The sequence below is a fragment of the Talpa occidentalis genome, unplaced genomic scaffold, assembly GCF_014898055.3.
Source record: "Talpa occidentalis isolate TD23 unplaced genomic scaffold, MPIMG_talOcc4v2.1 talOcc4.11, whole genome shotgun sequence".
NCBI lineage: Eukaryota > Metazoa > Chordata > Mammalia > Eulipotyphla > Talpidae > Talpa > Talpa occidentalis.
Window position 1 is genome coordinate 11,435,085 of NW_023601104.1, and position 22,621 is coordinate 11,457,705.

At 54.7% G+C, this 22,621-nt stretch overlaps 2 protein-coding genes across 5 annotated transcripts; both read left to right on the plus strand.

Annotated features, from left to right (window-relative positions):
- Positions 1 to 504: 504 nt before the first annotated feature.
- On the plus strand, positions 505 to 13,745 carry JMJD7 (jumonji domain containing 7). 3 transcript variants are annotated; one of them, XM_037502282.2, is made up of 9 exons: positions 505 to 591; positions 8,408 to 8,561; positions 8,635 to 8,888; positions 9,239 to 9,295; positions 9,767 to 9,862; positions 10,086 to 10,162; positions 10,372 to 10,531; positions 10,636 to 13,407; positions 13,708 to 13,745. In XM_037502282.2, exons 1-8 carry the CDS (start codon positions 528 to 530, stop codon positions 10,734 to 10,736), a joined length of 963 nt encoding a protein of 320 aa, XP_037358179.1. In that variant the 5' UTR covers positions 505 to 527; the 3' UTR covers positions 10,737 to 13,407; positions 13,708 to 13,745. The 3 variants fall into 3 exon arrangements, with proteins under 3 accessions (XP_037358179.1, XP_037358178.1, XP_054556803.1); XM_037502281.2 differs by lacking the exon at positions 505 to 591 and having other exon boundaries at positions 6,888 to 8,561; positions 8,691 to 8,888; XM_054700828.1 differs by lacking the exon at positions 505 to 591 and having other exon boundaries at positions 6,888 to 8,888.
- PLA2G4B (phospholipase A2 group IVB) lies at positions 13,414 to 22,229 on the plus strand. 2 transcript variants are annotated; one of them, XM_037502280.2, is made up of 18 exons: positions 13,414 to 13,844; positions 13,941 to 14,072; positions 14,419 to 14,459; positions 14,648 to 14,690; positions 14,921 to 14,975; positions 15,216 to 15,346; positions 15,608 to 15,691; positions 16,008 to 16,045; positions 16,740 to 16,875; positions 17,606 to 17,742; positions 17,975 to 18,197; positions 18,320 to 18,437; positions 18,712 to 18,849; positions 18,994 to 19,098; positions 19,256 to 19,435; positions 19,664 to 19,830; positions 20,320 to 20,506; positions 20,635 to 22,229. In XM_037502280.2, exons 1-18 carry the CDS (start codon positions 13,500 to 13,502, stop codon positions 20,853 to 20,855), a joined length of 2,481 nt encoding a protein of 826 aa, XP_037358177.2. In that variant the 5' UTR covers positions 13,414 to 13,499; the 3' UTR covers positions 20,856 to 22,229. The 2 variants fall into 2 exon arrangements, with proteins under 2 accessions (XP_037358177.2, XP_054556794.1); XM_054700819.1 differs by having other exon boundaries at positions 20,323 to 20,506.
- The last annotated feature ends 392 nt before the right edge of the window (positions 22,230 to 22,621 follow it).

A 22,621-nucleotide genomic window follows, 5' to 3' on the forward strand; every position in this document is an offset into this window, starting at 1 on the left:
GCTCCTCCGCCGGCCGGGGAGACGCGCAGCAGTTGGCGCTCGCGAGGAGGTGGCCGCGCCCCCCGCAGCCAGCCCCGGGGCGGGGGTCTCGCGGCCCCGCCGCGCCCCCTCCCCGTCTGCATGTCCGAGGCCTCCGGCAGCTGCTGCCCCCGCCCCGCCCCCGCCCAGAGCGGCCCTGATCCTGTTTTGAAAGCCCCTTATTTATAACTTTTATACTGTGCCCCGGCCCTGGCGCTTCCCTCCTGCCCGGGTCTCACGGGGCAGAGGCTGTTTTTAACATGTCCGTTTGTACTGATGTATGAACTCGTCAATAAACAATCATTTGTTAGCCTCGGGATGTCGGCGAGTGGGGCGGGCGAAGGAAGCGCCGCTCCTCGGGCGCCGCGTGGGGCTGCCGCGTCCGCGTGCGCTGGGGGCGGCGGGGGCGGGGGGGCCTTGGCGGCGGGGCGGGGGCGGGGCCGGGCGGGCCTCCCGAGGTAAAGGCGGGCCGCGCCGCGCGGGGGGCGGGGCTTGGGCGCGGCGGCGTCATGGCGGAGGCGGCCCTGGACGCCGTGCGGCGGGAGTTACGCGGCTTCCCGGCCGCGGCGCGGGGTGAGTGGGTTCGCGCCCCGGCTGCGGCGGCCTGGAGGCGGCCGGCGAGCGACTTCAGACGCGAGCGGCCCTTTGGGCGCGCGGGGGAGCAGGCCCCGGGGTCGGGCCCAGCCCGCGGGGCGCCCCAGTTCCGGTCCTCGGGCGCAGCCCCCCGCCCGCGCGGCCTCGGGGCCTCTGGGGGGGCCGCCGCGGCGTACCCCGACGCGCGCGCCGCGGGGCCCCGGGCCGTCCTGGCCGCCCCCGCGGCGCTCCCGGCGCGGGCTCGATGGGCGGGGGCCGCTCGGAGCACACCCCGGCGGGGCTGCGCGTGTCCCCCGCCGGGCCGAGGCGCGAGCCTGCGGCCGAGCTGCAGGTGCGACGGGGGCTGGTTCCCGCCCGCTGCGCGCGCCCGTCGGCGCCCCAGCCCCCGCGCGCGCCGCGGACACGCTCCCGCCGCGGTCTCCGCACCCGTGGACCCGTGCCGCCAGCGCGTGAGCCCGCCCTTGATAGGCACTTCTGTTATTTCCAGCCTGTTTTCTTTTTTTAAGATTTTTTTTTTTTTATTCATACAAGAACTGGGGCACAGGCCAGAGGTGCAGGAGGGTGAGAGGATTCACCAGAGACAGAGTGGGGAACAGAACAGGCAGAAGGAAACACCCTGCTGAGGGCAGCAGCGGGCCAGACAGGAGAGGTCTGCCGCGCCATGTGGGTAGCTCCCTGGTCGGCTGGGACTCAAACCGCGCTGCGGAGGCTGAGGACAGCTTCAAAGCGCTGCGTTCAACCTACTGCACCGCCGGGGAGGCCCTCCAACCTATTATTTTCAATAATGCCGCAGTAACTACTTTGAGTCTTCATTTAGCAAATACCAGTTGAGCACCTCAGTGTGCCAGCCTCTCTGGGTTTGATGAGCCTACATCGCTAAACAAAGCACATCTCTGCTCTCATTGAAGAGCTGACCTAAGGAGACAACCAAGGGCACACTAAATGAATAACCTGTATAGGAGAACGAATTTTTTATTTTCCCCTTAGATTGTTGTTAATTTTTGCACAGCATTTGATTTCTCCCTTCAGGTGTAGTCCACGGTAATTCTTCCACCACCACCGCAGCCATAATCCATCTCTACAGCCCCTTGTGCTCGTCCCTCTTTTCTGACCCTTCTCCCTCCGCTCCCCTCCTGTATTCCTCAGATCTGAGGTTAACTTGCAAGTTTTGTTGTCCTGATCCTTTGTTTGGTTTCTCTATATTCTGCATGTAAGTGAAACCATGCGATATTTCTTTTTCTTTCTAATTTATTTGAGCTGTTCTAATCCCCTCCAGCTCCATACATGTACAGCAAATGGCATGAGTTTGTCTTATTTGATGGCTGAGTAATATTCCATTGTTTATATATATATATATTTATTTGGGTATATATATATATATATATCTTTATGTATCACATTTTTTTAATCCATCTGCTTAGGAGCATTAGGTTGTTTCCATGTTTTGGCTATAAATAGTGCTACAATAAACATGGGAGCGCACTTCCTTTTGGATTAGTACTTTTGTGTCCTTTGGGTAGAGTCCTAGGAGTGGAATTGCTGGGTCATATGATAGATCTCATTGTAGTTTTGATTTGCATTTCTCTGATAATAAATAATGTTGAACATTTTTTCATGTGCCTGTTGGCCATTTGTATTAATGGCCAACTTCTTTGAAAGTGTCTGTTTAGCTCTTGTATCCATGTTTGTTTGTTTTTTTTTAAAGATTTATTTATTTATTTATTTATACAAGCACTGGGTACAGTCAGAAGTCGGGAGGGTGGGAGAATTCACCAGAGCCAGAGTGGAGAGCAGAACAGGCAGACAGCCAAAGTACACTGCTGAGGGGAGTAGCGGGCGGCAGGAGAGGTCTGTGCGCCATGTGGGACCCTCGCCCGGTGGCCGGGGATTGAACCTGCGCTGCAGAGGCTGCAGGCAGCTTTGCAACCCAGCGCGCAACCGCCGCGCCACCAGGGAAGCCCTGTATCCATGTTTTGATTGGATTGCTTGCCTTATTATTTTTTTTTTTTGCTTGAGTTTTGTGTGCTCTTTATAGATATTTGATATCAGTCCCTTATCCAGTAAGTAGTGTGGAAATATTTTCTCCCATGTAGTTGGTTGTCTCTTTGTGTTGGTTACTGTCTCTTTTGCTGTACAGATGCTTTTTAGTTTGATGTAGTTCCAGCTGTTTATATTCTGTGTTTTCCTTGCTTCTGGAGATGAGTCCTTAATGACAATCCTGAAGTTTATGTCATGGAGTGTTTGCCTGTGTTTTCTTATATATATTTTATGGTTTCCAGTCTTACATCAAAATCTTTTATCCATTTTGACTTGTTTTTTGTGTATGGTATGAAATAATCGTCCAGTTTTCATTCTTTGGCACGTGGCAGTCCACTTTTCCCAGTACCATTTACCGAGACTTTCCTTGTTCCAGTGTATACTCCTTACTCCTTTGTCATAGATTAGTTAACTATATCTGTGTGGTTTTATTCTTGGGTTTTCTATTTGGTTCTATTGGTCTGTGTCTGTTTTTGGTCCAGTACCATTGCTGTTTTTATTATTATGGCTTAGTAGTCCAGTTTGAAGTCTGGGAGTGAAATATTTCTGTCCTTTCATTTTTACTTAGGAAGACTTTAGTTATTTGGGGTTTTGTTGTTTGTTTGTTTTAATTTCATCTGAATTTCAGCAGTGTCCATTCCATTTTTTCTCAAATGTCATTGAGATTTTTGTTAGAATTGCTTTGAATCTTTAAATTGCTTGGGTAGAATGGCCCTTTTGATAATGTTGACTCTTCTCATCCATGAGCAAGGAATGTCTTTCCATTTCTTGTGTCTTTTTCTGTTTCTTTTATGAATATTTAATAATTTTCCTTGTATAATTCTTTCACCTCCTGTTAAGTTTATTCCCAGGTATTTACTTTTTGTTGGGGTACAATTCTTAATTTTTTGCTTTTCAGGTTGATTGTGTATAGGAAGACTACTAATTTTTGTGTATTGATTTTTGTAGATTGCTACTTTACTGAACTGGTTTATTCTTTTAATTAGTTTTTTGATGACCTTTTTTAGGATTTTTTTTATATATATATATAATATCATTACAACAAATGATTGCTTTACCTCTTTTTTCCCCAGTTTGGATTCCTTTTATGTCTTTCTCTTGCCTAATTATTCTAGCTAGGATTTCCAATATTATTTTGGAAAAAAATTAATAAATAAAATAAAAAAAGATTTTTAGATAAAAGGCACAATTGCTCCCGTATAGTGTAGGGAAGACTTGATGACATGAAGCTTATGGAGCACTTAACTCACATATTCTTTTTAGTTAGTATAGGGCCTGAAACATAGGTTAACACATACTTATTAAATGAATTTACTGTCAGAATGTAAAGCAGAAATGCGGCTCACATTATGTAAGATATAACATTAATTGCACCATTACTACTTGCCCAAATAGTACTTAATTACATCTTTTGAAATTTTTGTTCAAGCTGTGCCAGGTTGTCTAAAAATAAAGGTAGAAAATATAAAACTGTAAGAAAAAAAATGAAAAGCAATGGTGAGCGTGGGCATCCTTATCCCAGATCTCAATGGAAAATCTTCATTTTTTTCCATCATGAGAATAATGTTAGCTGTGGGTTTGTCACATATGGCTTTTATTATGCTAAGATACGTTCTTTTTATCCTAGGCTTTTCAAAGGCCAACATCAGTGGGTGCTGAATTTTATCAAATGCTTTCTCAGCATGTACTGATATGATCATATGGTTTTTATTTTTCTTTTTGGTGATGTGGAGAGTTGTTTATTGGGGAACTGTGTTTGTTATTTTCAGATATTGAACAGTCTGTGTGTCCCTGGAATAAATACCATTTGGTTATGTCGTGTAATCCTTTTGATGCATTTTTGGATTCAGTTTGCGAATATTTTAATGAGGATTTTTGCATCTGTGCATTCATTAGGGAGATTCGTCTGTAGTTTTCTTTTTTGTGTGTGTTGTCTTTGTTTGGTTTTGGTGTTAGTGTGATGTCAGCCTCATAAAATGTTTTTGGTAGCATTCTTTCTCAATTTTTTGAAAGAGTTTTAGGAGGATATGCATTAGTTCATCTTTGAATGTTCGGTAGTACTCACTTATGAAACCCTTGGGCTTTTGATTTTTGGACAGGGTTTTCATTACTCTTTCCATTTTCTTCCTTATTATTGGGTTGTTCATGTTTTCTATTTCTTTGTTCAGCCTTGGGTGATTGCGTAAGTCTGAGAATTTGTCCATCTCATCTAGGTTGTTGAACTTGTTTGCATATAGTTATAGTAATCTCTGATTAGCCTCTGGAGTTTTTGCTGTGTCATGATTTCTCCTCTTTCATTTATGATCCTATTTATTTGAGTTTCCCCCTCATTTTCTTTGGGTGCCTGGCTAGAGGTTTTGTCTTTTTTTCAAAGGATCAGCTTTTGGGTTCATCCATCTTTTGGACTGTTTTTTTTTTCCCCCCATGACACTTATTTCTGCTTTAATTTTTATTATTTCCTTTTTTTGACAGGCTTTTCGGTGTTTTTTTTTCCTTCCTTCTTCTAGGCCCTCAAGATGGAAGATTGGGTTCTTTCTTGTTTCTTGATATGGGTCATTATTGCAATATAACTTCCTTTTACTACTGCTTTTGCTGCGTCCCATATGTTCTGAAAGATTGTGTCCTCATTGTCACTTGTCTCAAGGTATTTTTTCATCTTTGATTTCCTCATTAATCCAGTGGTCTTTCAGCAGCCAGTCTCTCTGTAATGGGGGGGAGGGTTTCCTTGCTTTCTTCATATGGCTGATTTCTAGCTTGATAACCTTTATGATCTGAGACTCATCGGTATCATTTCAATCTTTATGTTCTTGTTGATGTTTATCTTGTGACACAGTATGTGGGTCACACAGTGAGAATGATCTGTGTGCACTCGAGAAAAATAAGTATTCAGTGTTTTGGGGGGTGCACGGTTCTTGAGATATTTGTTAGGCCCACGTAGTCTAGATCTTTTTGGGTTCATCCATCTTTTGGACTCTTTTTTTTCCTGTGTCACTTATTTTTGCTTTAATTTTTATTATTTTCTTTCCTTTTTTTGTTGATCTGTCCACTGGTGAGAGCGGAGTGTCGAAGCCGCCTCCTCCTTATGTATTTTCTCTGATGTCTATTTTCAGAGGTGATAGTAATTGTCGAATGTATTTTGTTGCTCCCTCATTTGGTGAGTACACAATGACAAGTGTTATGTCTTCCTGGTGTATTGGCCCCTTGATCATTTTATGGCGTTCCTCATGTTTGTCGTCACCTCTTTTAGCTGGAAGTCTATTTTATCTGAGTCTATTTTAGCTGGAAGTCTATTTTATAAGTATAGCTACCCCTGTCTTCTTTATGGTGCCATTTGCTTGTAGAATTGTTTTCCAACCTTTTTTTTTTAATTCAATCTATGCTTATCTTTGAAACTCAGGTGTGTTTCCTGGAGACAGCAGAAGGTTGGAGTCTTTAATCCAACATGCTGCTCTGTTTTCTTTCTTTTGGTAGGTTTAGTCCATTAACATTAAGGGTGATTATTGATCAGTGGCTACCACTGTGTTTATTTGGTGGTTCTATTTAATTCATCGGTCAGTTCATCCCTCTATTGGGTTGATCCTAAGGCTTCTTTTAATATTACTTGGAGTGGGCATTTAGTGAATTTCCAAAGGTTTTGTTTGCCTGAGAAGGTCCTTATTTTTCCCTCATGTGGAAAGGAGAGCTTTACAGAATAAAGTATATTTGGCTGGCGTTTTTTTGTTTTGGAGTTTTTTGAATATGTCACTCCATACTCTTCTGGCCTGTAGCGTTTCTTCATGGGAAGTCTGATGTTAGCCTAATTGGTTTCCTTTATAAATTCCCTGTTTCTTCTTCCCTGTCAGCTTCATTATTTTTTCTTTGTCTTGGACTCTTGGAAGCTTCACTACTATGTGTCTTGCTGTAGATTTCTTTTTATTAAAATAGTTCATGTCCTTTTAGTTTCCTGTATGTCTGTTTTCATTTCCTTCTTCAGATTTGGGAACTTCAGTTATTTCCTCGAATATGTTTTTAGATTCCTTTTTCCTTTCTTCTCCTTCCGGGATTCTTTCCTTTCCTCATGGTGTCGGATCATTCTTGAAGTGTTTCTTCAGTCTTTTTCCTTTGCATATCTTTTTTTTTTTTTTTAAATCTTGGTTCTTTTCATGTCTGCACCTTCCAGATTACTGACTTGTTCTTCCCCATTGTCTAGTCTATTTCCATGGCTTTTTCCAGAATATTTTACCTTCTCTGTTGATCTTTTTACCTCCTTTAGTTCCTTTATTTTGTTAAATCTCAATTTTCTGTTCATCGATTAAATTTCTCATAGAATTCTTTTCCTTTTCTGCTGCTTTTTGTATCTCTGATCTATTTTTCTGAGTTTTGTTTGTGTTGTTCAAACTCCTTGATTGTCTTACTTAAGGCAATTCTAAATTCTTCATCTGACAAGAAGAAAAATTATTCTATGAGAGTGTTGTGGCTTCTGGAGGTTGATTATCTTTCTGCGGTGTATTGCTCCCCAGAGGGCTTCCTTGACCATAGTCCTTTTCCTTCTTCCATTGTTTGCCCTCAGGGCTGCTCTGCTGTAGATATCTGGGGCTTCTGTGACCGTGAGTCTACCTTTCCCACTATTCTGGGTGCTTGCCTGGTGGTGGGTACAGTAGGTGGGACCTTCCCTGGCACCAGTCCGGGTGAGCAGTCGGCCGGCTGTTAGAGGTGTGGGGGTGCCTAGGGCCGGTGGGCAAGACCCATAAACAATTTTGGTAAGTGAAATAGGTAGCGTGTTGGGTGGTGATACATGATAGGGAGAAAAAGGGAAGGAGCTCATGAGTATTTGGAGGCTAAAGTTAAAGTTTATAGTTAAAGTTTATAACTTTCAAAAGGATGGCCAGGGAAGGAAGCGTCATTAAAGTGGTATTTGAGGATGTAAAGGAGACAGTTTGAATGCGGGTACCGGCAGAGGAAAGGAGGAGAGGGTAGTTTGAGCCACATTGTGGACAGAATCAACAGGACATAGACCATGAACAGGGTAACAGGAGTAAGAGAGAAGGAAGGGTGGAAAAAGAGATTTTTATGAAGCGTAAGACAGGACAGTGTTGTCATCCACACAGGTGAGGTGCTGTGCAGCTACCCCAGTGCCCGTGGCACCCCTGGGTGTCTAAGGATGGTGGTGCTTTGTAGTAAGACAAAAAACACAGTGTAGCCCATGCCTTTCCTTCTTCGGTGGTTTTATGTTGGCTGTCTCCTGAGCTGGGTAAGCTGCTTGAGACAAAGGTTGGATCATTTCCTGATGCCACCATGTTGACCAAGGAAATAATATGGTTGGAGAGTTCATTCCAGAGCCATGACTACCCCCCACCACACACACGCACACACACATGCATGCGCACACGCGCGCACTCACACCACCATTGGCTTGTGGCCTTGGGCCTCAGTGGCTGCCTCTTCTGATGGATGCCAGGAGGTCGGCAACTCCAGAGTGAGAAAGCCCAGGGGGCCATGGCGTCAGCTCTGACATGGCCCCATGGAGGGTTTGGGTTATGGGCTGAGCAGCAGCTCCTGGCCCTGTGCACTCTTATGGCTCAGCCTGGTGTGTGTGTGCCTCATACACTCTCTCTTAAATTTCCCTTATTTTCCTATTCCTGGTTGTCCAGAGTCCCGTGGTCTCCAGGGGGCATTGCTCAGTGACTGTGACTTGCTTAGGGAGGGTGTTTCTTATGTAGGCAGTGGGGCAGGGTTGGGGTGCTGTTGGCTTCAGCCCCCTGCCCCTCTCTTCTCTCAGAGCTCAGCGTGCCCCTTGCTGTGCCCTACCTGGATGAGCCCCCAACTCCACTTCACTTCTACCGGGACTGGGTCTGCCCCAACAGGCCCTGCATCATCCGCAACGCCCTGCAGCACTGGCCGGCCCTCGAGAAGTGGTCTCTCCCTTACCTCAGGTGGGGCCGCCCCGGGTGGGATACGGGCGGTGCTTCGTGACTCTGAGTGTGGGCTGAATGTCCATTTCTCCAGGGCCACAGTGGGCTCCACAGAGGTGAGTGTGGCTGTGACCCCAGATGGTTACGCAGATGCAGTGCGAGGCGACCGCTTCGTGATGCCTGCTGAGCGCCGCCTGCCCCTGAGCTGCGTGCTGGACGTCCTCGAGGGCCAGACCCGGCACCCAGGAGTCCTGTACGTGCAGAAGCAGTGCTCTAACCTGCCCACCGAGCTGCCCCAGCTGCTGCCTGACCTGGAGCCCCATGTGCCCTGGGCCTCTGAGGCACTGGGTGAGTGGAGGTGGTGTCGGGGGCTGGGCAGCCCTGCTGTGTCTCTCCCGTCAGTGTGGACGCGGTCCACGGCCTCGGTCCACGGCCTCGGTCCCACAGGTCAGGTGCTGCGCGCTGAGTGCTCACGTCCCCAGCCTTGAGCCCTTGCAGGTCAACAATGAAATGTTGCTGTCCTTCCCCCGCCCCTCAGCTCCTGCCCAGCCTCACCCGCCTCTGCCTCTCCCTGCGCTCTTCCTGGGGGCGCTGTGCTCTTGCCTAGGTTCTGACCCTGCATGGCTGCTAGGTGGTTTTCCTAGCCTGGCATTTGGTGACAACCCCCTCCTGATTTCCTGCTTCCCTCTGGCATGCAGGAAAGATGCCTGATGCTGTCAACTTCTGGCTGGGGGAGGCGGCTGCCGTGACATCTCGTAAGTGTCAGGGGAATGTGAGGTGGGGGAGGAGAGACAAGCCCAGAGTGGAAGGCAGGGCCTGGAAGTTGGACTGAGTGTTCACTGAGATTTCTTCTAGGGTTCTAGGGCTCACCCACAACAGAGGGCCTCCTGGACAGTTCCAGTGGGGGAGAGCCTCATGACATTGGGGGAGTGGGGGAGGCACTCTTTCTTCTAGGTCTTTCGAAAGCTCTCCAAAGACCAGCTAGGCCAGGGGATGAATTCAGGAGAACCCTATTTGCATGACTTCCGTTTAGTAGAGATGAGCTCATGGCCTGGTGGGTGTCGAGTCTGACAGGCAGAGACCTGAAATGGTGCCAGACTCCTTGCCATCTCCTTGAGCCTGCTCTGACTCGCGTGCCCTTCTGTTAGTCACAAGTGTCTTGAGGTATAAGGCCACCCTCCGCCCTGCCCCTCTTGACCCTGCCTGGTGGGCCTTTGTGTTGGCAGTGCATAAAGACCACTACGAGAACCTCTACTGTGTGGTGTCGGGAGAGAAACACTTCCTGTTACATCCCCCCAGTGACCGGCCCTTCATCCCCTATGGTAGGGGTTGTGCCCTGAAGTGGCTGGGGAGCTGGTGGTCTGAGGTAGAGGGAGGGTGCAAGAGCCCCTGGCAGCCTGCTACCCTAGGCCTGAGATGTGGACTCAGTGTCTCCACTGAACTGTGACCTCTGGCTCTCCTGCACCTGCACCCAGGCACAGGTGGGAGTGGGTGGCAAGCTCCAGGCCATTTGAGGGTCCCCACACTTTCTCCCTCTGTCTTCAGAGCTGTATACACCGGCAACCTACCAGCTAACTGACGAGGGCTTCTTTAAGGTGGTGGATGAAGAGGCCATGGAGAAGGTGTCTGCTTTGTTCCTGGGTCCTGGGAGGAGGACGGGTTGGAGCCTGGGCTCCGAGGCATGAGCACAAAAGAGCTGGGGAGGCGGCGCCTTGCTCAGAAAGCCTCCAGTACTGAACCGGGCGGGGCCTGTGCTGCTTACCTTTGGAAGGAACAGGGCTGGAGGGCCTGGTGCTTCAGGCCTGCTCCCTGGCATCTGCTGTGTCCTCAGGTGCCCTGGATTCCACTGGACCCTCTGGCTCCCGATCTGGCCCGGTACCCCTGTTACAGTCAGGCCCAGGCCCTTCGCTGCACGGTGCGGGCTGGTGAGATACTTTACCTGCCAGCCCTGTGGTTCCACCACGTCCAGCAGTCCCATGGCTGCATTGCTGGTGAGGAGCTGCCCAGGTCACCCAGTGTGCCATCTGGGGGTGGGTCGGGGAGGCCGAAGGTTAGAGTAGGAACACTCACGCTCTGGTCTCTGTTCTCTTGGCAGTGAATTTCTGGTACGACATGGAGTATGACCTCAAGTACAGTTATTTCCAGCTGCTTGACTCCCTCACCAGGGCCTCGGGCCTTGAGATGGAACCCTGGTGAACCTTGCCCGGTGCACGTTGCGGAAAGGTCATGTCCCTCCCCGGCCAGGCTCCTCGGGGCAGCCTGAATCAGAGTGGCTGCTGGCCCAGCTCGACTTGGGACCAGTTTGGAGGACCTTAACCCACGAGGTGCCAGGCAGGTCTGGACTCAGACGCTCAGGAAGTTGCCGCACAGCTGAGGCAGCACCTGGGAGAGCAGTTAGGGCTTCAGGTGCAGTGCCTCTCACCACCGCATGACCTGGGGTGAGTTACTGCCCGGAGCATGGGTGCTGGTGCTGGGGTAAAAGGCGATAACGACGGTTGCTGGGCTTGGAGAGGCGTCTGTGTCTGCTGGCGTCTGTAGGGGCTCGCGCAGACGAAGTGTTCAATAAAACACGGCTGTGATTCATGTGTTCTGAGACTCCCCTGGTGGCTGCCTTCCGTCGTCTGGTGAGGCCTGGAAGGCTCAGGTACAGATTTCAGGGTGACCCTGATGTGGGGTGAGGTCTGAGTCCAGGCCTGTGCCTGAGAAGCCTTGCTGCCAGCTCCTGTCCCTGGCAGCCTTCCAGACCCTCCTGGGAGCAGGCAGGTGGACCTCGTCACTCTGGCACAGGCCTCACTGACTCGGCCTCTGAAGCTTCGGGCCGTGTTTATTCTCCTTTGTGTCCAAGGCCGCTGGGGGCTCTGGTGTTGTAAGAGGCAGAAACCCCTGTCCCCCCTGAAGCGGTTCCCCTGAGAAGGGAGTGGGTTTCCTCGCTCAGACTCCTTCCCTCCCCCCACAATCCATGTCTAGAGGTGGAGGAGCCCCTTTTCCTGGAGCCTGTCAGAGGCCCCATCCTTGACCCAGCACCCAGCTCCAAGGATGGGGTAGCGCAGTAGCTTTGAAGGCTGTGTCTGAAAACAAGCCACACCCCTGCTGGGCTGTGGTGGGGCCCGGGCACTCCCTCAGTTGACCAACGCTTCAGGGAAACTGGGCATTCCTGTCTTTCTGGCACCAGGAGGTTGCTGAAGGATGGGGACATGTCTCTTCGCTTGCTGCTGCTCTCTAGACCTCAGTGGCCCCTCCAGGCCTCACGTCCAGTCTGCTTCCTTCCCGTTCCCAGGACAAGCTCTCAGGGGGCCCTGCCCTCTAGGTCCAAGAAGAAAGAGCAGGACTGGGCGGGCACATCTGGGAAGAATTGTCTTGAGGGGAGCTGCACCCTACCACTGGGTTGTCAGTGGCTCCCTGCAGGCTTAAGGTGTCTCATTTCCTGGCCATCTGGAGTGGGTGTGGGGCTTGGGTAGCGTGGAGGCGGTTGGGAGGGACCAGGGAGGAGCTTGGGGCCAGCTGGGGCATCCTTGGCTCCAGATTAAAAAGCTGACAGCCCTGGGTCCTGTGGCCACTGCCTGGCACGCCTGGCTCCTAAGGACACAGCCTCATGGCTCTGGTAAGACTTTGGGGGGCACTGGGCCCCAACTCTGACCCTTCATCCACGGGGGGCCTGCTCACAACTGGTTCTTAAGGGGCCTGTGGGCTTCTCCAAGTAGAGAATAGAGTTGAGCAGCCTTGAGGCTGGGTGAGGACTGGGCCAGAGGAGAGGTGGGGTTTTGGGGTGAGGGACTCTCTCGGATTCTTTATGCCTGGAGGTGGGCTCTGGGCCGAGTTCCCTGGAACTTGGATTTGGGGCCTGTGAATTTAGCCTCCCAGCTCCCGTCCCCGGGCCGCCAAAGGAAGTGTCTGCTCCGATCCTCCTGACTCAGTTGTTCGGGGTGTGGGGCCCCAGCGCTGACCCGGATGGATGAGCTTCCCCAGCTCTGCCCTTGACCCAGGGACTCCCTGGGCTCTGTGCATGGGGCCCTTCCTGAGGCAGGATTGGAGGCCAAGTGGAGGAATCGGCTTACATGGGCTTCCGCGCCCGGGGAACGGGTGTGGACGGAGCCAGCCGGGAAACGCCTCTAGCCTGGCTCGTCGGACCTGGAGAGCTCGACAACTGCCATCCCAACGCCGAAGGACCCCATCTCCAGAATGTTCTCCTGGCCAGGGCTGGAGGGTGTGGGGAACAGCTCAACTGGGGGGCCCAAGGCCAGGCTCCTTTCCCTCTGTCTGTAGCGGCCTCGCCCCCCATCAGCCTGTGTCCGTCACTGCCCAAGACTAGCCTCGTGGTGGCTGCTTGTCAGGGCGTGAGCCAGGGATGCAGAGTAGGAAGACTGAAGGATGCAGGGCCTGGAAGCAGGTAAGTATAGGAGTTGAGAACACGAGTCAAGCTAGTTTGGCCCAGTCCTGGTCCTGGCCCTCAGGCAAGTGACTGCTTAGCCCTTCTGTGCCTGTTTCCTTGTGAGGCCGGTCATAATAAGTAGTCCTCCCACAGGAGGAGGCTGTGTGATTAAGTGAGTTAATGCATGCGCTCCTGAGCCTGAGCTGGCCCAGGGTCCCTTCTGCGTCAGCAGGTGTCATCACGAAATGCCATAACTGCCTTCCACGTCAGGGCTCTGATGGGGTGGAGGGCAGGCCCGTGGCCAGGCAGAGCTGGTCCTTTTGATGGAGGATCAGGCCTTGAGGAGGCATCTTAGCACCCTTCTGGCCACCTTGGCCTTGGGCCTGTCAGTCTCCTGACAACCTGACCCCCTCTCGCCTCTGCAGGCACAGGTGCCCGGGGCCTGCCTGCTTACCATTCGTGTCCTGCAGGCCCACGGCCTGCCCTCCAAGGACTTAGGTGAGTGTCGCGCCCAGGGAGGGCAACAATTCGATTCTGCTGCTGGATTCAGACTGGGCACAGCAGTGGGAAGAGACAGGGCAGGACTGGGTATGCAGGGGTTCTGGGGAGAGTGCCAAGAGGGGGCTCTGGGTGGACTCTCATGTAGGGGCAGAGCCTTTGCTCCTCCTGCCCCAACCCTCCCAGGCCCTTCCCATGGGTCTCTAGGTCTCCTGGGTTTCCTGGAAAGACGAGGACTGTGGTGGCTGGACTGGGAAGGGCCCTGGGCCATCACTGGGCACTCGCCCTTCCTTCCCACAGTGACACCCTCTGACTGCTATGTGACCCTCTGGCTGCCCACGGCTGCCAGCCACATACTCCAGACCCGCACAGTGAAGAACAACAGAAACCCCGTCTGGAATCAGAGCTTTCACTTCCGAATCCACAGCCAGCTCAAGGTGGGCCGCTGCTCGCCGCCGCCCTTCCCCCGCTACCACTGTCCCTTACAGCCCCTGTTCCCCGTCTCATCCCTCCTCACTCTGTTCCCCTTCCAGAACATCGTGGAACTAAAAGTCTTTGATCAGGACCTTTTGACCAAAGATGATCCGGTGTTGTCAGTGCTGTTTGACGTGGGGACTTTGCGGGCTGGAGAGTTCCGGCGTGAGAGCTTCTCGCTGAGCTCTCAGGCAAGGCTGCAGGCCGCGCGGTGGAGGGCCCAGCCCTGGGACGGGGAGGTGCTTTGGAGGGAAGCCGGTGCACGGCTGCCGTGAGTGGGCATCCCGGAGCCCTGCAGAAGCGGCTCTGTACCGAGGAGCTGTCCTCTCCTGACCCGCCTCTGGCTCCCTGAGCCCAGGGCCGCCTGCTTGGTGTTGTCCCGAGCGAGCGGGGGAATAGAGCATCTGGGAGGGGACGGTGGCTTCCCCCACTTCACTCTCCCCAGGCCTCAGTAGCCCCGGCTGGCACCGGTTAGCACCTGCCAGCGCACATGCCTATGCCCCGCTCCTCGCCTTTCTGACTTGCCTGTCTCTCCAGGGCGGGGGCTGCCTGGACGTGGAATTTCAGCTCCGGAGGCTGTGAGTCGGGGCCCCGGGGTGCTGCCCGGGTGGGAGCGCTTCCTTTTGGGAAGGACAGAGACCAGTGTGCCCACAGCTGACACCCGTCCCCGGGAGACAGCCAGGGCGGAGGAGGATGCCCAGGCTTCCTCGGGGGCGGAGAACCTGGGAACGTGGCGTCCTCCTGAGGAGTCCTGGGCTCTTTCCAGGTCAGACTGTGCCGAGCAGCTCGTCAGCAATGGCATCCTGGTGGTGAGTCTGGAATCCTCCTGCGCTCTCCTTGCCCTCACGGGTGTGGGGTAGAACTGAATTGGGGGGGTCCTGAGATTTCAATCTGTCAAGAGGAGGATACAGCCTTAGGCTGATGTTTGGTGATTCAGGGCCAAGATAAGAAAATGCTGAGGAGCAAGAACTGAGGGGCTAGGAGGGTGGCGGTCTCTAGCGGGTGTGTGCGAGAATCTGAAGGGCTCTCTTAACAACAGGCCCGGGAGCTGTCCTGCTTGCACGTTCAACTGAAGGAGGCAGGGGGCGAGACGTGTGAGTCCCCCACCCACTGGGGTAGCCCAGGACCTTGCATTTAGTCTCCCCCTGCTCTCAGGACAGGGGTGGCCTGGGGGCAGGTGCACAATGGGTTTTCTCTCTGGTCCCAGAGGGATTGTGGCGGGGGCTCGCCTTGGCCACCAGGCCTTCACCTGGGGCTGTGGGTGCCTTTAGGCAATACATGGGTCCGTGTGGACTGATACCCCGTTCCCAACGCTGCTTTGGTTCCATTTTCAGGGTCAAAGGGCAGAGTTCAGCTTGTGGTTCCAGGGTCCTGCGAGGGCCCGCAGGAGGTCTCTGTGGGCTCTGGGTCCTTCCACTTCCACTTCCCGGCCTGCTGGAAGCAGGAGTTGAGCATCCATCTGCAGGTAGAGCGCTGCTCCCGCTTGGGAGATGGGACCGCAGAGTCTCCCTGTCCTTCCCTCGGCACCGTCTGTCCCTCTGCCCACCTTAGACCCCCACCCTAACCCCAACACTCCGCGGCAGAGTCACACACTCTGGGAAGAGTATAGGGTCAGCGTGTGCCTCCTGACCCCCTTCCCACTGCTTCTGTCACTGTCAGGGGCAAATGATGGGATCCTTGCTGGGAACAGAGGGTAGAAATTCTAATCCTTTCATCCCCTCTGCAGGATGCCCCCCAGGAGCAACTGAAGGTGCCCCTGAGTACCCTGCCCTCTGGCCAGCTGGTGAGGCTCGTCTTTCCTACATCTCAGGTACTGGTCACCTGGAGGAAGAAAGCAGGTGCTTGGACAAGGGCCGGGTCCCAAGCCCTATGCCCAGACCCCAGGCTTCGAGGGCAGGGCTGCTTCTATAGCAGCTTCGCTCTGACGGCACCTGGCACAGGTGCCGGGCAAGGCCAGCCTCTGGGACGAGGGTCCTCTGAGCTTCCCTGCTTCACGCCTCAGGCCTGGCCCCCGTGGGGATGGCTGGGGGGCTCCAGGGAACGTGAGGACATCACAGGGTGTGGCTTGGACTGGGCTGGAAGGAACAGGGTGCTCGAACCTTGTGACAAGCATTCATGGTTTTCAGGAGCCCCTGATGAAGGTGGAGCTGAAGAAAGAAGAAGGGTGAGAGCCGGGCTGGGCACGGGGAGGGGCCCTGGGCACAGCAGCCGGGGAGAGGGGCCACGGGGCTGGCGCTGCGGGAGGGGCCGCTTAGGAGGTGCGTGGCGCCGGGCACCCGGATGGAGCACGAAGCGAGGACTCCGAGCAGGCAAAGGCTCTTTCTGTTGACTCTTTACTTGTATTTCTCCTTTAGGGATGGGGGGGGGGCATCTGTGGCTCAGTGCCTGGCACTGGAAATCGAGAGTGCCATTTTTTGAGAGGGCAAGGAAGCCAAGGGGTGGGGGAAGTCGCGCCCCTTGGGGCGGCACCTGCTGTGGGTGGACCTTCGCTCACCTGGGGGAGACGTGCCTGCGGGACTGCCTCTCACCGCGGACGTGGGCGCGTCGTGTTCGGGTGGGTGGGGGAGAGGAGCTGAGTGTGTGGTGGGGTGCATTGCGGGGTCCCGCTCCGGACCCCAGCTGGCCCCGCCCTGCCCCGTCCAGTGGCTCTGCCGTGCTGCAGCCACCAGGTGCCGCGCGGGGGTCGGGGCTTGCCTCTCCCCGTCACACGCCACAGTAGTCAAGCTTCCGACACAGGCGCAGGGAGAGGGTTGAGGACAGGAGAGCAGTGATGGCAGCTGACTTGGTGGGAGGCCCACCCAGCTCTCCTTTCTCCGACAAAGCCAGGAGCTGCCTCATGGTCTCTTCTTCCCTCTCAGACCAAGGGAGCCGGCCGTGCGGCTGGGCTTTGTGCCCTGCGCCGAGGAGCAGGCCTTCCTGAGCAGGCGGAAGCAGGTGGTGGCGCGGGCCCTGAAGCAGGCCCTGCAGCTGGACGGAGACCTGCAGGAGGATGAGGTTTGGGCTGGGCTGGATTGGGTGGGGGTCCTTGGGCTTGTGGAGCCCGGAACCTAGTGCTGCAGCTGGAACAGGTTGTTCCCTGACCACACGAGGACTGTTGCCAGCCCGGGCTTGTGTCTGCCGCTGCTTCCCTCTCGCGTGATCACATCAAATGCAGAGCCTTCCACGAGGCACTGGGGCTTGCAGATGGACGTGCCCCACTGGACCTGTGTTCCTTCTCAGTTTTTTTTTAAATCATCCCTTTGGACTGGATGACGTCCATGTTTCTGGGAAGACTGGGCGTAGGCAGGAGGCACAGGGGTGGAAAGAATTCACCAGAGTGGAGGTTGCTTGGTTCAATTTTTGAGATGGGTCTGGTCTAACTGATAAGTCCTGCTGTCCAGGGCAGTCCCTGGAGGTCCAGACCAGCCTGGCTTGTCTCCTAGTGAAGTAACCTCACGAGACGGGAGGGTGGCTATGTGGGAGATTTTCAAGATGGCTTCCAGAAAAGAGTTACCAGGCTCTTTGGAGGCTAGAGATGAGGCCTAGAATGGAATTCTTAACAATCAGAAGGCTGGCCATCAAGAGGCTACTTCTGATTAGACCCTGTGCAGGCCTGCCTGGAAGTGGGCCCAGGAATCCCGATCAGTTTTGGCCGGCTTTAGCCACGCATCTTACTGCCTCTACTTACTGGGACTTGGCCATCCCCTTCCCCAGGCCTCTCCAAGCATGCTATCATCTCTTCCAGATCCCTGTGGTAGCCATTATGGCTACTGGTGGTGGGATCCGGGCAATGACGTCTCTGTATGGGCAGCTGGCCGGTCTGAGGGAGCTGGGCCTCCTGGATTGCATCTCTTACATCACAGGGGCCTCTGGCTCCACCTGGTGAGCTGGTGGCAGGTGGGTGGCTCACTGGGTCGTGGTGCTGGTGGTAAGGCTCTCTTAGGCCCCATAGGCCTCTCTGACCAAATTGGAAGAAGTGGGAGAATGTACGTGCCGGAGCGATGTGCTCTAGGACACCCTAGGACGTGCCTGCCAGGCTCTGTCCTGGATTAGAAAGTCCCAGGTGTGTGATGACATCACTGAGTGATGACCCCCTGGCTTTGACTTTCCCCAGGGCTTTGGCCAATCTCTATGAGGACCCAGAGTGGTCTCAGAAGGACCTGGCAGGACCCACTGAGTTGCTGAAGACCCAGGTGACCAAGAGCAAGTTGGGTGTGCTGGCCCCCAGCCAGCTGCTGCGGTATCAGCAGGAGCTGGCCGAACGTGCCCGCCTGGGCCATCCGCCCTGCTTCACCAACCTGTGGGCCCTCATCAACGAGGCGCTGCTGCATGATGAGGTGCGGGGCGGCTGCGGCCTGGGGAGCAGCCAAACCAGGGCAAAGTCCAGAGACCAGGAGCAGCCCTGGGCAGCAGGGTGAGAAAGGGCCCGGCACCAGGTTCAAATCACTTTCTCCCTCAGCCCCATGACCACAAACTCTCAGACCAGCGGGAGGCCTTGAGTCGTGGCCAGAACCCTCTGCCTATCTACTGTGCCCTCAACACCAAGGAGCAGAATCTAAGCACCTTTGAGTTTGGGGGTGAGTAGCCTGGAGCTGAGAGCAGCGCTCTCGTGCTTGGTGGGATGAGGGGTGACGGCCTGAGTGTAGGGGCCGGGTGCCCTGGCATGCAGAAGCTCTTGTCCTGCCAGAGCCACTCAGGCTTTGGGATGGGAGTAGCAGCCAGAGGCCCTAGCACCAAGGGCTGAGTCTCATGGCACCAGGCTGCCCTGCAGTGAAGCCCAAGGTGGGTGTGTTGGGACCCAAGGGGCCTGAGTTCTGGGACCCAAGATGAGTGTGTGTGGCCTTCCCACAGAGTGGTGCGAGTTCTCCCCCTACGAGGTCGGTTTCCCCAAGTACGGGGCCTTCATCCCCTCCGAGCTTTTCGGCTCTGAGTTCTTCATGGGGCGCCTGATGAAGCAGCTACCCGAGTCCCGCATCTGCTTCCTGGAAGGTGAGGAAGGCTGGTGAGCTGGGCTGGGGGGAGTATGCCTTCCTAGCTCAGTTCCTGGCGTGTTTCCTGGTCCAGGATGGGCTGTGGAAGGGGTCAGGTTGTGACCGGGCAGGGGACTGTCCTCCCTCGTGTCCCATCGTGCAGGCATCTGGAGCAACCTCTATGCAGCCAACCTCCAGGACAGCTTGTACTGGACCTCGGAGCCTGGCCAGTTCTGGGACCGCTGGGTACACAGTCAGGCCACCCTGGGTAGGTGCCTGGGCTCCCTTGTAAGGAGGAGAGGGGGCGTCTGGCAGGGGGGCATGGCTGGGGTGGCTGTCAGGTTGTTGGGTGTCTACAGAGTCTGGGGTGTAGTATAGTTCCAGGGGTCTCCATTTCCTGAAAGACTCCCCTTCCTTCTGTGCAGACAAGGAGCAGGTCCCTCTTCTGAAGATAGAAGAGGCTCCCACTTTGGCCGGCAGGATAGCCGAGTATTTTACTGACCTTCTGACACGGCGCCCACTTGCCCAGGCCACCCACAATTTCCTGCGTGGCCTCCATTTCCACAGGAACTATTTTGAGCATCCTCATTTCTCTGCCTGGAAAGGTACCTGCTTTTCTCCCCTGCTCCCAGCTCTCTAGGGTCCTCCCAAGGCCCCTGACTCAGGTACCTCCACAGCTCCAGATGCGCTGAGTTTGGGTGGGAGACACTGTTCCTCTGCTCGTCCTGGGGTCCAGGGCATGTCTGCGGGCTGTGGGAAGGGACGTGCTAACGGGAGGGAGCGGGGCCAGAGGGCCTTGTGTCCTCAGCACCCCTTTCTCTCATTCTTCCCAGCCACCAAACTGGATGGGCTCCCCAACCAGCTGACGCCTGTGGAGCCCCACCTTTGCCTGCTGGATGTCGGCTACCTCATCAACACCAGCTGCACGCCCCTCCTGCAGCCTACGCGGGACGTGGACCTCATCCTGTCGCTCGATTACAACCTCCAGGGAGCCTTCCAGGTGGGCTGGGCCAGTGGTCTGGCTGTTGGCGCAGGCGTGGGAGGCGGAGGACGACCCCAGGCCTGGCCTTGCAGAGGGCGCCTGGGAGGTGGCTCAGTCCCCAGAGGCTGAGGCCGTGATGCCCATGCATGGAGGACTGTGGCCTCGTGGATCGCCACCAGGGGGTGGGGGCAGGGAGGCAACTTACTCCACAGGGGGAGCTGATGATTTATAAATTTGGGTCCGCTGTTGGCCATGGACCTCTGGGGCCCCTTCTGTTGGGGTTGGTCCCGTGAAGTTTTCGGATTCCAGTTGCGGGAGCTGCATCAGGACGGTGGTTGGGTTTTGAGCATTTTCCGGCCCGGCCTGGCTCTCTTCAGTCCCGTGCAGACTGATCTGGGCACTGGTGCCACATCCTAGTGGACCTCCACGTTCAGTCGGCCTGGCGTCTAGGACATGGGGGAGTCCCGGGGGCCCATCCCTCTGACGCCATTTCTGCCTGCCCTGCAGCAGCTGCAGCTCCTGGGCCGCTTCTGCCAGGAGCAGGGGATCCCGTTCCCGCCCATCTCGCCCAGCACCGAGGAGCAGAGCCAGCCCCGGGAGTGCCACTTGTTCTTGGACCCCCACCAGCCCGAGGCCCCTGCCGTGCTGCACTTCCCTCTGGTCAATGACTCCTTCCGGGAGCACTCGGCCCCTGGTGGGTCACCGCCTGCCCCCTCCACCTCCCCTCCCGGGGCCTCTGGCCCCCATCCCGCTGCCTCCCTCACGCATCTGCACAGGCGCGCCCAGGTCCACCTTCCATGCCCGACTGTCCTCTGTCTGCAGGGGTTCAGCGGACACCTGAGGAGAAGGCCGCTGGGGAGGTGAACCTGTCTTCACCCGGCTCCCCTTACCACTACTCGAAGGTCACCTACAGTCCGGAGGACGTGGACAAGCTGCTCCACTTGACACGCTACAACATCTGCAACAACCGGGAGCAGCTGCTGGGGGCCCTGCGGGGGGCTGTGCAGCGGCGGCGGCAGCAGCGCAGGCGGCACCAGCCCTAGTGATGGTGGCAGGAGAGGTGCCTGCCCGACTCCCCCCCGATCTTTTTCACTTCCAGGCTGCTGTTTGAGTTGGGGCAAAGACCGTCATCCCCAGGAGTCTCAGAGCTTGCGAAGGCTCCACTAACAGGTGTGCCCAGTATCCCCGATGTGGCACTGAAGATCCCACCAGCTCTGCTGTAGAATCCTCGGGGCCGGTCAGGGTTTAAACGGGCATGGGCTGTCAGGCCTGCCCGCCTCAGGTCCAAAGGGGGGACGGTGGCTGGAGCCCACAGTGGTGACCACAGTTCTGCAAGAGCTCAAAACCCAGCGTCTCTGTTCCCTTCTTGCCCCCTCTTCCCCCCAGCCCCCCTCCCCCGCCCTGCCACGAGTCATTGTATCGCGTGAAATAGAGCACTTTATGGATTAGGGGCTCATGCAAACACAAGCGTTATCTGAGGTGATCTGTCATTGCTGCCCTGAAGGGCCTTGTCCAGGCTGTTGTATACACAGTGAGGTGCCTGGGAGTGTCCACTGCGGCAGCCCTGGCCCTGCCCAGGTGAGCAGACTCTGCTAACCCCCTGTCCTCTGTACCTCAGGATGAGGCCAGAGGGCTGCTTACTGTCACATGCTAGGGTGACCAGCATGGGACCAGATGAGCCAAGGAAAGTAGCAGCAGGGCCAGACCTGTTGGGAGGGCTGGGAGGTGTCACTAGTTTTGGGCCCTGGTGCCCCAGGCCTGCCTTGGAATCCTCTCCCTCCTCCCTACACGCGCGTGGAATGTGGCTGTAGGGAGCTGGCAGGCAGCTGTAGGCGTGACCTGTGTGTGCGGTGGGTGGGAGATGGCCCGCCCTGCCCTGGGCACAGTTCGGGTAGTCACAGAGAAGACCTTTCCAAATATAAGCTGGCCTAGGCCACAACTGCCCTTGCCGTTTGGAGGAAGAAAAAGATAGTGAAGGGTAATCGGTACAGGAAGACAAGCACTTGGAGAGAGGAAGTTAGAGGTATGTGCTACTCCGAAGCCTGCGATGGCTTTGTTACTAAGATGTGTTATGCTTGCAGCCCATGAACTCTAACCCTGGAGTGGGTTACACACAGGTTTTCCAAATGTTTTGGATGTTTGCATATCGCCAGATTATTTCTGTGACTAAGCATGTAATTTTTCTTTATGCATCTTAGTACTGCTGAAAACTCCTAGGACTGTTAACAAATTCCTTTGAAGAAAACCAAAATAGTGGCCAGTCAAATGCTGTGTGCTGATTTTCATTTTGCAATTGCGTTATTCTGTTTGCTCTGCTTAGTTCTGTTTTATTCACTCTTGCTGAGGCACAGATTTCAGTTCTCTTTGGGGTGAAGTATTTTCCAGAACCGGTATAAAAGTAGCCAAAATAAAACTTTCCACACAGAAAAATCTGTCTTTAGTCTTCCTTTTTAAGAATATAAAGATTAAACGCATAATTATCTCAAGGACATTATAATATTGCTCATGGTTTGAATGCTTGACTCGTACCCTTTCTAGGAAGTCTCCCATGATAGTGCTCAGACTACTGTGTGCATGCGCCCTTGTGGCAGTGCACCCTGTGTTTTGGTGGGGGTGTGTGGCGGGGGTGTGGCAGTGCACCCTGTTTTGGTGGGGGGTGTGGTGGGGGTGTGGCAGGGGCATGGTGGGGGTGTGGCAGGGGTGTGGTGGGGGTGTGGCAGTGCACCCTGTGTTTTGGTGGGGGGTGTGGTGGGGGTGTGGCCGGGGCATGGTGGGGGTGTGGCAGGGATGTGGTGGGGGTGTGGCAGTG

What these genes read in the sequence shown, in the direction of transcription:
- JMJD7 (XM_054700828.1), top strand. Translation starts at nt 8,150, where the DNA reads ATGGAGGGTTTGGGTTATGGGCTGAGCAGCAGCTCCTGGCCCTGTGCA. An exon ending in GGCGGCTGCCGTGACATCTC is followed by an intron (nt 9,296 to 9,766) that starts GTAAGTGTCAGG and finishes TTGTGTTGGCAG; the next exon opens with TGCATAAAGACCACTACGAG. An exon ending in GTCCCATGGCTGCATTGCTG is followed by an intron (nt 10,532 to 10,635) that starts GTGAGGAGCTGC and finishes TTCTCTTGGCAG; the next exon opens with TGAATTTCTGGTACGACATG.
- PLA2G4B (XM_037502280.2), top strand. Translation starts at nt 13,500, where the DNA reads ATGCAGGGGTTCTGGGGAGAGTGCCAAGAGGGGGCTCTGGGTGGACTC. An exon ending in GAGACCTGCAGGAGGATGAG is followed by an intron (nt 16,876 to 17,605) that starts GTTTGGGCTGGG and finishes CATCTCTTCCAG; the next exon opens with ATCCCTGTGGTAGCCATTAT. An exon ending in TCATTTCTCTGCCTGGAAAG is followed by an intron (nt 19,436 to 19,663) that starts GTACCTGCTTTT and finishes CATTCTTCCCAG; the next exon opens with CCACCAAACTGGATGGGCTC.